Source organism: Mytilus californianus, unplaced genomic scaffold (assembly GCF_021869535.1).
Source record: "Mytilus californianus isolate M0D057914Y unplaced genomic scaffold, xbMytCali1.0.p SCAF_1, whole genome shotgun sequence".
Taxonomy (NCBI): Eukaryota; Metazoa; Mollusca; class Bivalvia; order Mytilida; family Mytilidae; genus Mytilus; species Mytilus californianus.
The window spans coordinates 100,120,271-100,135,608 of NW_026262581.1; the positions used below are offsets into that span (position 1 = coordinate 100,120,271).

The 15,338-nt window shown below is 33.1% G+C and overlaps 1 protein-coding gene across 1 annotated transcript; it reads left to right on the forward strand.

Annotated features, from left to right (window-relative positions):
* On the forward strand, positions 1-14,430 carry LOC127727660 (uncharacterized). The gene is made up of 2 exons (XM_052234782.1): positions 1-378; positions 12,320-14,430. Exon 2 carries the CDS (start codon positions 12,345-12,347, stop codon positions 14,379-14,381), a length of 2,037 nt encoding a protein of 678 aa, XP_052090742.1. The 5' UTR covers positions 1-378; positions 12,320-12,344; the 3' UTR covers positions 14,382-14,430.
* Positions 14,431-15,338: the final 908 nt, after the last annotated feature.

Here is a 15,338-nt window from a genome sequence, read left to right on the forward strand (position 1 = left end):
TGACTGGATGCTAAATCCGTACACATTTAAAAAGTATCTGCATGTATGAGTTCATTTTGAGTTCACAGATGTGTATTATTAGCATATACCAATTTATTCGTTTAGAAAAGTCTGAATTCATATGTAATAATGTTTCCTCAATTGTAAAATCCACCGATGTAGTATTGATATTACATTTTTATAAATATAAAGGCGACACTGATGTCTTTATCGGATATTTTTATCACCACAAAGTTGGATTTGTGTGCTATCTGATAATTTGAAGGAACATGCATGGGTAAACGTGAATGGTCGATAAAAATGTAAATGGGACGACATTCAAGCCGTTACACATGCTGTACTTCCGTTACAGGAATATTTTAACCTGTATCTAAATAGGTAAGTCAGTAAAATATCTTGTAACTTTTTCTATTCCATAAACAAGTGTCGGACAAACATTTTTTCAATGTCATCATAGTAATTTGGTGGTATGTCATCTGACATGCATCATCCCGCCCAGTCAGATAAGGATTTAGGGGGCAGAGGCCCGCCCCCTTTTACGGGGCTTTTTATATGGTTTTGCATAGCCTTTTTACATGTTCTACTCCTAAAGTTGCCTAGTTTGTCCCCCTTTCAAGATCCTTGATCCGCATCTGCCAGTAACATATGATTAAAGCTTGAGGATAACCTAACGACGCAAAACATAATCTAAGTTAAGAGTGACATAATGTGATCTAAATTTGAGTGGAGATGCCTTTTACATCCCAGTCGCATCTTATTACCATCTGAACTCGCGTGCTCGTATATATCATGTATCATATATGAGGATAACGAAATCAGAGATCTATATTTTAATCAGATTGCTTCAAATAACGGTAGGCAATTTTCTATTTAAAAAATATAATCGAACGTAAAATCTGTAATCTTAAGCAAATCTTTTATCGCAAATACTCTACTATAAAATAAAATATTTGTGTAGTTAAAACAAATCTGCAATCGTATCGACTGAAAACTTGAACGTTTAAAACCCTTTGAAGATAACAAGTAAATTTTTATTAACCCTTGTTGTTATGGTATATTTTTCAAAGTGCTGACAACTTATTATTGCATATAAATGTTGCTTTTGAAGAGTTTTCATATAAGATCATATAAAATACCACCCACCTGGTACATGGAAATAGAATGAAAAAGTAATCATGTATCTATATAGATGTGACACTATAATATTTAGTAGAGGCAGTTACCTTTAATCTCGATCCATGCAAAAAATAACAAAATTTGGGGAACGGATCATCATACGAAATCATACATGCATATATATTAATGTTATTGTGAAACTTAACTAGAAGTCTTTTACTAATATTATTCATAGAACCCTATATTATTTCCAACAAGAAGCTGTTTTCAGGTGTGATCCATAGACTTCTATGTCGAACTATTTTCCTTGGTGGTGGTCATCTAGATTTGCAGATAAGCACGAAATCTCAAATTTCAGAAAAGACTATTATATCCGTATTCATCAAAGGCACTTGTCTCTGAATTTTTTTTCCCCTATATACCTTTATATATATATTAAGGTATACAGGAAATTCCACTTGCCTGTAAAATGGATCAAAAAGTAAAATCACAAAAATACTGAACTCCGAGGAAAATTCAAAAAGGAAAGTCCCTAATCAAATGGCAAAATCAAAAGCTCAAACACATCAAACGAATGGATAACAACTGTCATATTCCTGACTTGGTACAGGCATTTTCTTATGTAGAAAATGGTGGATTGAACCTGGTTTAAAAATGTCAAAAACAGGGCACAGCAGCCAACATTGTGTTATCATCTGAATCACTACAAAAACAAACAAATGTAACGAAGAAGCACAAAAAGGCATACATCAAATTTAACATCCTCATTTTGCTTTTTTATTATACGATTTTATTTATCTATGTAAAATCCACCCATAAAGTATGGAAAGCCTCAGCTGTCATATATTAGAGATTTACAAAACGTTATGATGAAGCTTAAAATGTAAAGTTAGGGGACGACCATTTGATATTCTGGGGGGGGGGGGGGGGGGGGGCAGGAGGATTTTGAAAATAAATAACTCCGCCTTGATAATCACAAAAATAAATGGTTTGTTCTGTGGTAGTTTGAAAATAAATTACCTGACTTGCAATGTATTGAAAATAAATAACTCAGCAGGTCTAATAGAAAGTATGAGATGGCACCATTCTTCATAAATTCATCTTTTTTCCAAAAAAAAAATCGGGAAACACTTCCCATATCTTTTAATAATAAAAGTATAAATATTATTTAAATATACTTGAAATGTCAGAAAATTGGTTTCATTTAACTTGAGGTTAATTGTCTCAGGAACACTTACCTCACTTTTATTAAATCAAGGCCGTAACTACATTGAGACAAATGCCTCATGTAGGAAATTTCAAAACCAAACGCTTGTCTCCATATCAAATTGTGTTCACCGTGAGTGCGTTTCAAGAAGCAAGTTCTGTTCTCCCTCAGACGAAGCCCCCGATTTTTCGGGATCAATGTTTCTTATTTATTTGTCTTTTGTTCATTGATTGCCCTTCTGTATTCTGTTAGTGTTGCATTCATTTTGTAATTTAGTAATTTTATTATTAACTTGATTATGAGTTTTAAAAAACACAGCAGCCACAGACTTAACTATGTGAATTACATTTTTGCTTTATCATGCATATTTGTCTTTTGATGTTGTTCCTAGAAACTTAAGTCTTACACTGAATCTATAATGTGATTTTGCTTTGAGACCAAAATATTGTCATAAAATTATTAAAACAGAACTTGCATTTTCAGTTTAAGAAAGGGTCTGGGGAACACCCAGAAGGCATGATTTTGCATCATTTGTTCTATAGCTTCTTGGGCCTTCAGCGGTTCAAAAACCCTTCAAAAAAAATTTTGCCTCGCTCCGCTCGGCGAAACATGTTTCCCAATACTTTTAAAAGAGCCTTAGTTACAACCAAACTTTAATACTGGGTATGTATGCAATACATGTATATGCATTGGGGAATATAGAAGAGTCATTTCTGCAGAGGATAATAATTAATTCTGATTAAATGGTACATAATGACTTGACTATACATGAATTATTTATAATAAACAAATAATTTAAAAATTGTATGTTTTCGAATATTATAAATATAGTTGTGAAAATAAATAATCAGTCCCTTGCTTTAATGAAAATGAAAAATCTTGCTTCAATAGTGCAGAAAATAGATAATCTGTCCTCTTAGTTTACAAAAATAAATAACCGATCCAAAACAAATCCTCCTGGCCCCCCCAGAATATCAAATGGGGGATGTTGAATTGAGTCATCAAAATGCTAACTCTAAATTACAATATGCTAAGTTGAATTTGCGCAATGTTGACTTGCAATGACAAGTGCTTTAGTTGTGATAGTATAATGATAAGTCACGATGTTGTGATGATATGCCAAACACACGTAACGTTGGGTTTGAAGTACATGATGTGAAGTTGACGTTGCATGATGTTAGCTTGCAGATGGATACTGCTCAGTCATCCACTTCGATAGCTATGATAACATATAAAATGAATAGCTAAAATGTATGGTGCTGACTTGTTATTAATAAATGTTGAGCTGAGATAGTACGATGTTATATCATTGTGATATTACGATAGGTCTATCATGCAATCTGTTGATTTAAAACACCATGATGCACAGTTGAAAGTATATGATGTTAAGTTAAGATAACACGATGCTACACCACAATGTTGAAACGAAAGGCTTACCATACAATTTGTTGACTTAAAACAACACGATGCAACGTGTTAAGCTAAGATGCTCACTTGAAACTACACGACGTACAGTTGAAATTTTGTAATGTTAAGCTACGATAGTACGATGTTATGTCATTATAATGTCACAATAGGCTTATCATACAATTTGCTCATTAAAACTACACAACGTACAGTTGAAAGTACGTGATGATAAGCTAAGATGGCACGTTGTTATATCATTAGAATGTCACGATAGGCTTACCACACGATATGCTCGTTTAAAACTACACGACGTACAGTTGAAAGTACGTGATGTTGAGCTATGATATCAATATCTTATATCATAATAATATCACGATAGGCTTGCCATACAATATGCTCATTTAAAACTACACGACGTACAGTTGAAAGTACGTGTTGTTCAGCTAAGACAGCACGATGTTATATCATTATAATGTCACGATAGGTTTATTATACAATTTGCTCATTTAAAATTAAACCACGTACAGCTGAAAGCACGTGATGTTAAGCTAAGATGGCACGTTGTTATATCATTAGAATGTCACGATAGGCTTACCACACGATATGCTCATTTAAAACTTCACGATTTTCAGTTGAAACTAGGTGATGTTAAGCTAAGGTAGCATGTTGTTATATCATTTGAATGTCACGATAGGCTTACCATACATTATGCTCATTTAAAACTACACAACGTACAGTTGAAAGTATGTGTTGTTGAGCTATGATAGCACGATGTTATATCATAATAATATCACGATAGGCTTGCCATACAATATGCTCATTCAAAACTACACGACGTACAGTTGAAAGTACGAGTTGTTCAGCTAAGATAGCACGATGTTATATCATTATGACGTCACGAGAGGCTTATCATACAATGTGTTGACTTGAAACTACACGATGTAAATTTGAAGTAGCTTGGTCATGACTTAAACCAGTAAAATGGTAAGTTATAAAAACAGAACGTAAAGTCAAAATAAAACAATGATAGGATGACATATACTTGTGCAGAATTAAAGATTTTTGGTGTTGACTTCGAATATAGTACAAATATTAGATCGTTTTATGTTAAATTGAACAATAACGATGCGTAAAACATTACAGAATTATGTGAATTGAAACTGCAATTCTATGGAAAAGAATGAGGGACAAATCCCCAGGATTTTTTCTTCTTCATTTGCAAGTTCATGAAACGTTAATGAAATTTAACTCCGGAGGCAAAGTGATATACAAAGAAAGTTTTTCATAAATTCATAAAGCAAAACAAGTATCCATCGCTATATATTACACTTGAATACAGTTTTGCCGTATATTTTACATGTTTTGTTTGGACATTTTTTTATGATTAAAAACCAGACTTTTTTTTTATGAGCAATATTTAAGAAAATATTTATCTATGTTGTGTGTTAATATATACAACATACTATTGTGCTTATAAGACTTATGACTGTGAGGGTCAAATTTTACTCATATAAAATCACATCTATGTGAGAGTTATCGGAGAATTTGTATTTTTCACTCTCGTTTTCCCCTAAATAAAACATAAGAATCTGGAGTCCTAATCTTAAAAAACAAAGATCAACTGATATGACAAATAATACGCTAAAGCGAAGGACTGAGAGGGTCAGAGCTATATGAGAATGTGACCCCCACCCCCGGCCTTAGAGGTATCTGAAAATTTGAATTTTCTTTTCCACGAAATAAAACAAAAAAGAATTGATAGGTGAACGAATCCTACGACATGGGGCCAACCCAAACATAAAGTATGGTAGATTCTGTTGTATACTTTTCGCTCATACATGAAGTCTATGAAGCCTAATGAAATTTAACCTAGAGCCTCCAGTCTAAATCGTCAACTTTCAAAAAAAAAAAAAATACATCATTTACAGCAGTGCCAACCATTTTTCCAGCACCAAGTAATATAGTGCCCAGGTTTATGTATATATCTACTCGGAGAATATTTTATTTTTTTAAATTGGTAAAGTCATTAATGGACAACGACCCCTATAACTTATAATAAGAAGCCAATTAATGATTTCCGTCACTTATTTTCTTGTCCATAGTGATTTTCTTGGTTCTTTGCAGCTTCTCTCTATCTATATGTGTTTTCAAAGAAAAAAGAAAAAAATCAAAAAAAATTGTTAAAGTCCATGAATTATTTTGGTATTGCTTTGATTAATTTGTAGATATGTTTTTTTGATGTCAACAGTTTCCCTCTCTCTCTCTCTCTCTCTCTCTCTCATAGTTTTCATGAGTGTGGTCTAAATTAGAATCGGTAGATTTTTTTAAATGATTTGCCAAAATGTAGTTTATTCTTTTTTAAGAAACAAAATAAAAAGTTAGGGCCACAGAGCATTTTGCAAGCTACAGGTTATGCAGTATTGTCAGATACTGTATAAACTATACATGGAAAACTCAATGTTAGAAAATAAAAATAAAAATTGGGATCACGAGACTCGTTTTCTGTCTACAAAACAAAACAGATAAAGTCCCTACACATTCCATCATTAGAGACGAAATATGCCAAAGGGATATCAAACTCATAAGTCGAAAACAAACTGACAATGACATGGCAAAAAAGAAAAAAAAAAGAAAAAAATTTAAAAAAAATAATGTTATCCGAGTTATCTCCCCTATATGGAAAAGTTGAAAAACATATGCAAAAAACGTTCTGTATTCAAAAACAAATAGTCGTTTTAATCAGATAAATCTCATTCTGACTTATTTTTACATAAATTGTCATCCTGTCTTTTTTTTTGCCAAGTTGCTCATCCTGCCTTTTTTTTACTCAAAACTCCTGTCCTGCCTTTTTTTCAAATTTCATCCTAGCCCCCCAATGATAATCAAAAGGTAGCTCCCTAAGATGGCGGAAGACACCCGATCTACCCTTAGGGCAATATATCTAATGAGGAAGAAATTTACAATTTCGGTCACGTCGAGTTACTGTAGATCTCCTTTTGTTGAAATGGGTTTCTGTTTTCATTTATCTATGATCTATTATACTGTTCAGGGGGAGGGGAGAATCGAAAAAAAAAAATACACAAAAATGGATAAAAGAAGGCGAAAGATACAAAAGGGATAGTAAAACTCTTAACCAAACTGACAATGTCATGACAAAAACTCATCAGCCGAAAAAAAACGAGAGAAAAAAGATCAAAAGCCAAACAACAGTATATTAAGCGCAACATATAGAAAACCAAAAACTGAGCAACACGAAACACTCACAAAAGGGGTGATCTCAGGTGCTCCAGAAGGGTAAGCAGATCCTGTTTCATATGTGGCACCCGTCACTTGGCGATTTTGCAAATAAAGAAGGAATGTGTTATAATTTTCGAGGAACTCCCCAAAAAAATGAATTACAGGGTGTCAAATCGATGAACGTGTTTCAAATAGGCTCCTTTTCATAAAAAAGAATTGATGAAAATGTATTTGTAATTAGTGTACAGTGGCAAATATTACATGCATATAAGGACGAGAATTTGTAAGTGTGATATGAATATGAATAAATCTTGGTTCTGTTCAAGATATATTTTGCTTGCTTAGTCAAATTTTTAACAAACTAGTTGACAAACCGTTTCTGACAATCTATAGAAATCCAAATAGCATCGGTTTTGATTAAGTCCAGATTTTTTGGTTTTATTTCGGGGAAAAGGGGTGCGTTTTAGGACAGTGGCAAATATTACATGCATATCAGGACGAGAACATGTAAGTGTGATATGAATATGAATAAACACTGCTTTGTTACAAGACATACTTTACTTGCCCAGCCGAATTTTCAACGAACTGGTCGACAAACTGTCTCTGACATTCTATGGAAATCGTAATCGCATCGCTTTTGATTAAGGCCAGGTTCTTTTGTTTTATTTCGTGGAAAAGAAAATTCAAATTTTCAGATACCTCTAACAAGACCGTGGGGGGTGGGGGGGGGGGCACATTCTGATATAGCTCTGACCCTCTCAGTCCTACGCTAAGCGTATTATTTGTCATATCAGTTGATCTTCGTTTTTTAAGATGAAGACTCCAGATTCTTATGTTCTATTTCGTGGAAAACGGGAGTGGTAAATACAAATTCTCCGCTAACTCTTACATAGATGTGATTTTATATGAGTAAAATTTGACCCTCACAGTCATAAGTCCTATAAGCACAATATTATGTTGTATATATTAACACACAACATAGATAAGTATTTTCTTAAAGATTGTTCATAAAAAAAGAATGGTTTTTAATCATAAAAAATAATCAAAACAAAACATGTAAAATTAAGAAATAATTCATGGGGGCTTGAATATATCGTGATTTTACCACGGGTTGGCCCTTTATGACAAATATGGTAAAATCACGATATATTCAAGCCCCCATGAATTATTTCGATTCTAATAGGACAAATACGGCAATTGTTTTGGATCGAAGCGCTCTAGATGAAGGCAGTATTTGCCGTTCCCATAAATAAACGCACTATTAAATTGACGTAAAACACCGGAGCAAACTGAATAATTGACATGCTTAAACTATTTACAATAACATATTTAGATAGGTTTGGATGAATCTAAATGATAATTGTACTTATATGTCTTATATGTATACAAAAAATGGCTTATATAACACATTTTTGCATCGTTTGTTTACGTTTCCTTGTTGTGATGATTTTCGGTTTCACAAGCGTGAATTTGTAAACCGTAAAATGCTTATATTCTTACGTCATCGTTCTATGACGTCGGGTAGCTCATTCATAAAAAAACATATGACGCGGGAGTACGATTGGAACAGCCCAAACAATATATTCATATTTTACCACGGGTGTGTACTCAAAGCGTTTGAAGAACGTCATGTTAGAATATACGGCAAAACTGTATTCAAGTGTAATATATAGCGATGGGTAATTGTTTTGCTTTATGAATGTATGGAAAACTTTCTTTGTATATCATTTTGCCTCCGGAGTTAAATTTCATTAATATTCATCAACTTGCAAATGAAGAAGAAAAAATCCTGTGGATTTGTCCCTCATTCTTTTCCATAGAATTGCAGTTTCAATTCACATAATTCTGTAATGTTTTACGCATCGTTATTGTCTTTCAATTTAACATAAAACGATCTAATATTTGTACTATATTCGAAGTCAACACCAAAAATCTTCAATTCTGCACAAGTATATGTCATCCTATCATTGTTTTATTTTGACTTTACGTTCTGTTTTTATAACTTAACAGTTTACTGGTTTAAGTCAAGACCAAACTACTTCAAATTTACATCGTGTAGTTTCAAGTCAACACATTGTATGATAAGCCTCTCGTGACGTCATAATGATATAGCATCGTGCTATCTTAGCTCAACAACACGTACTTGTCTTCTAACTGTACGTCGTGTAGTTTTGAATGAGCATATTGTATGGCAAGCCTATCGTGATATTATTATGATATAACTTCGTGCTATCATAGCTCAACAACACATACTTTAACTGTACGTTGTGTAGTTTTAAATGTGCATATTGTATAATAAGCCTATCGTGACATTATAATGATATAACATCGTGCTGTCTTAGCTGAACAACACGTACTTTCAACTGTACGTCGTGTAGTTTTAAATGAGCATATTGTATGGCAAGCCTATCGTGATATTATTATGATATAAGATATTGATATCATAGCTCAACATCACGTACTTTCAACTGTACGTCGTGTAGTTTTAAACGAGCATATCGTGTGGTAAGCCAATCGTGACATTCTAATGATATAACAACGTGCCATCTTAGCTTAACATCACGTACTTTCAACTGTACGTTGTGTAGTTTTAATGAGCAAATTGTATGATAAGCCTATTGTGACATTATAATGACATAACATCGTACTATCGTAGCTTAACATTACAAAATTTCAACTGTACGTCGTGTAGTTTTAATGAGCAAATTGTATAATAAGCCTATTGTGACATTATAATGATATAACATCGTGCTATCGTAGCTTAACATTACAAAATTTCAACTGTACGTCGTGTAGTTTCAAGTGAGCATCTTAGCTTAACACGTTGCATCGTGTTGTTTTAAGTCAACAAATTGTATGGTAAGCCTTTCGTTTCAATATAGTGGTGTAGCATCGTGTTATCTTAATTTAACATCATATACTTTCAACTGTGCATCATGGTGTTTTAAATCAACAGATTGCATGATAGACCTATCGTTATATCACAATGATATAACATCGTACTATCTCAGCTCAACATTTATTAATAACAAGTCAGCACCATACATTTTAGCTATTCATTTTATATGTTATCATAGCTATCGAAGTGGATGACTGAGCAGTATCCATCTGCAAGCTAACATCATGCAACGTCAACTTCACATCAAGTACTTCAAACCCAACGTTACGTGTGTTTGGCATATCATCACAACATCGTGACTTATCATTATACTATCACAACTAAAGCACTTGTCATTGCAAGTCAACATTGCGCAAATTCAACTTAGCATATTGTAATTTAGAGTTAGCATTTTGATGACTCAATTCAACATCACGCTGTTTTAACTTTACATTTTAAGCTTCATCATAACGTTTTGTAAATCTCTAATATATGACAGCTGAGGCTTTCCATAATAAAGGATGGAAGGTTTTAAGTACTGGCGTAAAATCGCGCGTTTGAAATTCACACAGGTAGACATAAAATAATTTTGTCGTTCAAAGTATGACGGGATACATAAGTACAGAGTCACGTCAAATGGATAGAAAAGAAAATGTTTGGATTTCAGATCGACATAAAAACCACAAATTGTAATAAGACTGCCTTGAACGTATCATAATTCCTGCATTACATCATTTAAATCTTTAAACAAACTTTTTTCACATTCATAAACTATGAACCCAGTAGCTCAGAACTTAGATACATTAAAAAGCGGATATTTTATTTCATTTGAATTCGCTGTTGTAAAACTTCATTAAGGAATGTATCTCACTCATGCATATAGCACTAATTTTGTCCGGGTTTGGCAATATTTTGTAGTTTTTTTTCAACGTTTCTATTAGGTTTAGGTGTTCACATATTTTGCCCTCGTGCATCACTGAAGAGACAATAATTGTCGAAATGCGAATCTGGTGCAGTAAAATTGATACCGTTTAATATGAAAACTACCACCTGGTCGATACTACTGCCTGTGTGGGGATATGTATTTGGGCTATCACCAACCCAGTAGCTTAGTACTTCGTTACTGGCATGACAATACGGATATTGCTTTATTGAAAATTGCTATTGTAAACTTAAATATACAGTTGAAATTAAGGCATGTATCTCCCCCAGGAATAACTTTGATTCTGTGTCAGAGTTTTGCTATACTTTTGGTCCTTTTCTGTGTATCCACTCTTCGACGTTTCCATACGGTTTTAGTTTTCAAACATTTTGAATATTAAAGATCATTAAATATCCAGAAGAGACGTTAATTGTCGAAATGCATTTGATGGTTTTAAGAACATTTTTCACCGATTTTATATACTTTCTGTTCATCTATTTTGGAAGAATTTATTCATCAATATTTCAGAAAATAGAAGTGATAAATGATTTATTTTTTATTTATTGCAAATGAGACAGCTATCAACCAGATACCAAATGACGTAGATGTATAGGTCACCTGACAGCCTTCAACAATAAAGAAAACCCATACCGCATAGGCTATATAAGGCCCCGACATGACAAAATGTAAATCAATTCAAACAAGAAAACTAACGCACTGTTTTATGATTAAACATAAAATGAAAGACAAATATGACAGATAACCACCAACGAAAACCAATGAATTACAAGCTCCTGACTTAGGACAGGCACCTACAGAATGTGGCGGGATTATATATATTTGTAAGCGCTCAACCTTCCCTAACCTAGGACAGTGGTGTAACAGCACATCATATGAACAAACGGAAAATAAGTTGGACAGTTGTACGCATAATCTTATAAAATATGTAGCATTAGTAGAACACAATTAAAACATACAACGAGCAAACAAGTGGAAAACAAAATATAAACTTAAAAAAAAATAATACAATGTTAGACATAATATGTGGTACAGATAACTTATACATGACATAAAAAAGAAGCATGCAAATAAAAGAATAAGCAGATCATTTTAAAATGCATAAATACAGCAATCCATCAAAATCATAATATGTTAAATGCAAAGCATATTCAACTACAGTTTAAACGCGTATTACAACACAAGTAAGCCTAGCAGCACTTTTACTAAAAGTAAGAAAAAATGAGGATCTTATCCGCACGATAATACCGACATATCAATCCACGCCAATACTGTAGGAGGTCTTATAATTTAAAAAAAAAAAACCTATTCTCAATTCTAAAATGCTCCGGAAGGTTCTTCTAGAAAGCGGATACTGCATATCTTCAACTTTTCTTACCATATACTGTGGAGATTTTACCTGAGGAATTTCCAGCATGGTATTGTATCTGAAAGAATATTTACATTTTTTTTATTTAATAAACTTGTAAACCAGCCGGTTAAATTATCAAATATACAAAAGGTTTCAATGTTTTTTTTTTCTTTTTTCTTTCAGTTTGTAATGGAATCGTCTAAACACGATGCCATCAAACCAAAGATATCTGTTTATGGACATACCTTTCATCATAATACAGTCAGTAGCAATATTCTTTCACTTTTTTGGTGCTGAAATGAAATCCCTAATATGTGGACTGACACGGCCAAAACGAAGAAGAGGAAGAACACTGTTTTATGTGTTGTCCGGTGTATGTGGAATATATTTTTTATCAATAATAACAGTAGATCCACGCTATACATTTACGAACACTAACACCCACAGTGCGTGTATTCTCCCAGATCTTAATCCTTGGGACAAATCCATTCTGCAGTTTGACTGGCATCCCGAACCAATTGCTTGTGATCCTACCCCATCCCTAGTTTTTATAGATTCGATGGGTAATCTTCAGTTCAACAAATCAGCTATTACAAAACAACATTTAGACAAATTGTCATGTAAATACAGTGAAATCATCCGTCCAGACCGCGAAGACGATTACATCAGTTTGTCGACAGAAAATGAACTGACTAGACCAGTTACAATAAAATCAGACTTCGTTCGAGTGAAATGTACTGACAATAATAAGCTTATATTTGATAAAATTTTGCTTCAAGCTAGTATTATCAACAATAAAAGGGAAATATTACCAGAAAGTGGGGATCAGTACAGTGTCTTCATGTTTGGCGTTGACGCTGTGTCACGGTTAGCTGGCATAAGAAAACTTCCATTAACTTACAAATACCTTAAGGAAGAACTCCAAGCATTGGAATTTAAAGGTCACATGAAAACAGGAGACAATACATTTCCGAATTTAATCTCTATTTTAACAGGAAAAAAACCGTTTTCTTCAGAGTTACCACCAGTAACTGGTCCATTTGATAATTATCCGTTTTTATGGAACAATTTTTCACAAATTTCATACGCAACATACTTCAGCGAAGATAGTCCTGAAATGCATACTTTTAATTTGGGAAAGAAAGGTTTCAAAAATCAGCCAACAGATCACTATATGCGCCCATTCTGGCGTGCAATAAAGAAAACTGATTTAGTATCAACACTTCTCGATGACGCTTTTATTGGTCTTGAAGCCAATAAAATAAATGTTCGTAAAAAATCCTCACTCTGTTATGGAAATACTCCGAAATACATGTTAACAGTACAATTTTACAAAGATTTTCTTCAGAAATATACAAAAAAACGTAGATTTGCCTTGTCTTGGTTAAACGGTTTAAGCCATAACTATGTAAATTTTCTAGAGCTAGGAGACAACGACTTTAAAGATTTCATGAAATGGATGCACAACGAGAGACATTTAGAAAATGCATTTTTGCTCTTCATGAGCGACCACGGCTCGAGAATCGATGCAATCAGGAATACCTATGTTGGTCGTATTGAGGAAAGAATGCCTTTGTTGTTAATGGTTCCTCCTAACTCTTTAAAACGAAAATTTCCAAAAACTTATGAAAATCTGAAAGAAAATACCCAAAAATTAACTTCTCATTATGATATTTATAAAACCCTTGTGGATATTATGAAAAACAATATTCCGTCGAATGAAGTTTCGAATTCAAGAGGGATAAGTTTGCTCACTAAAATTCCAAACGACAGGAGTTGTTCTGACGCAGGGGTGCCGGAAGAGTATTGTTCTTGCTATAGTCCTCAACCGATTCCAATAAATACTCCTAAAATTGAAAGACTTAGCAAGTTCGTTGTGGATCAAATTAATCTTCTTTTGAAGCCGGAAGGTGACAAATGTGCCATTCTAAGCATTAAAGAGGTAAAAGATGCTCAAGAAATTTCACTTGGTTTGAAGCATACTGGAGATGTAGAATTCTTCTCTATATGGAAATACTTCAAAGAACCAGAAAAAGAGAAAGAATTACGATATCTAATCTTAATTCAAACAACGCCTGGCGATGGGTTGTTTGAAGCTACTGTGAAAGTGGACAGTGAAGGGAATATTAGTTTATTTGGTGTTCCTAGTAGGACTAACAAATACGGTGACCAATCGGCATGCATATCTGGCCATATAAGGAGAAATTTTTGTTACTGTAACAACTTATTAAATCCACAAGTCTGATTAATTTAAATTCAATTCTTATTTTTATATAAAATTTATTTTCGAAGAAGGTGTATATTCGGGTTTTTTGTTGTTGTTTTTTTTTGTGTTTTACTTTTACCAGATATTGTCTCGATAAGCAAAGAAGGGGATTTGTGTAAACGAAAAACATACCACCAAGTCGGTCTTTTTGGAACATTGGTTGTTAGTTGTTGTTTTGTATTTGTTTGGTCGTACCAATGATTTATATTGTAGTAAGTCTTACTATATAAATCCTTGGTCGTATCAAAAACAATTCCCGGCAACTTTTCAACTTTGCAACTTCGGTATGAATGAATGACTTAAAGTGACGGTCGGTTTGATATTAAAAATCAACAAATAAAGGATCGAGGCGTCGCAAGCGTACTAGTATTTCAAGACATGTCAGTATAAAAGTGTAATGTTGCCTTAAAAAGTGAGTCCATTTATCAGTAAAATACAGAAGTTTAAAAAAAAATCAAACTTTTTCTTTAGATGCTATTTCATGGTCTTGAAGATTAGCTTCTGTCCAAGTTTCATAACAATCCATAAAGGTTTACAAATTTATCATGTCAAAAAAGTTTAATCCTAGACTGTCTGTAAATGTTAATTGTAAAAAACTAAGTCCTTCTATCAGAAAAATATTGAAAATGAAAAAAAAAATATTTTCAAAAGTTTGTATCAGACATTATAGATCTCATAATCATTAAAAAGCTCTGACAGAATTTCATAAATTCTATGAAGGTTTGACAAAGTAATTGATGTGTAACAAACTTTAACCCCAGACTGTATCTACTAGTTTTAGAAATGTAAAAAAAACTAAGTCCATTTATCAGTTAAATACGGAAAAATGAAAATAAATATTTTCAAATTTTTGCTCTGGATACTGTATTTTGGTCATAAACAAGCTTCTGTCCAAATTTCCTAAAGTTCCATGAATGATTGACAAAGTTATTTTTG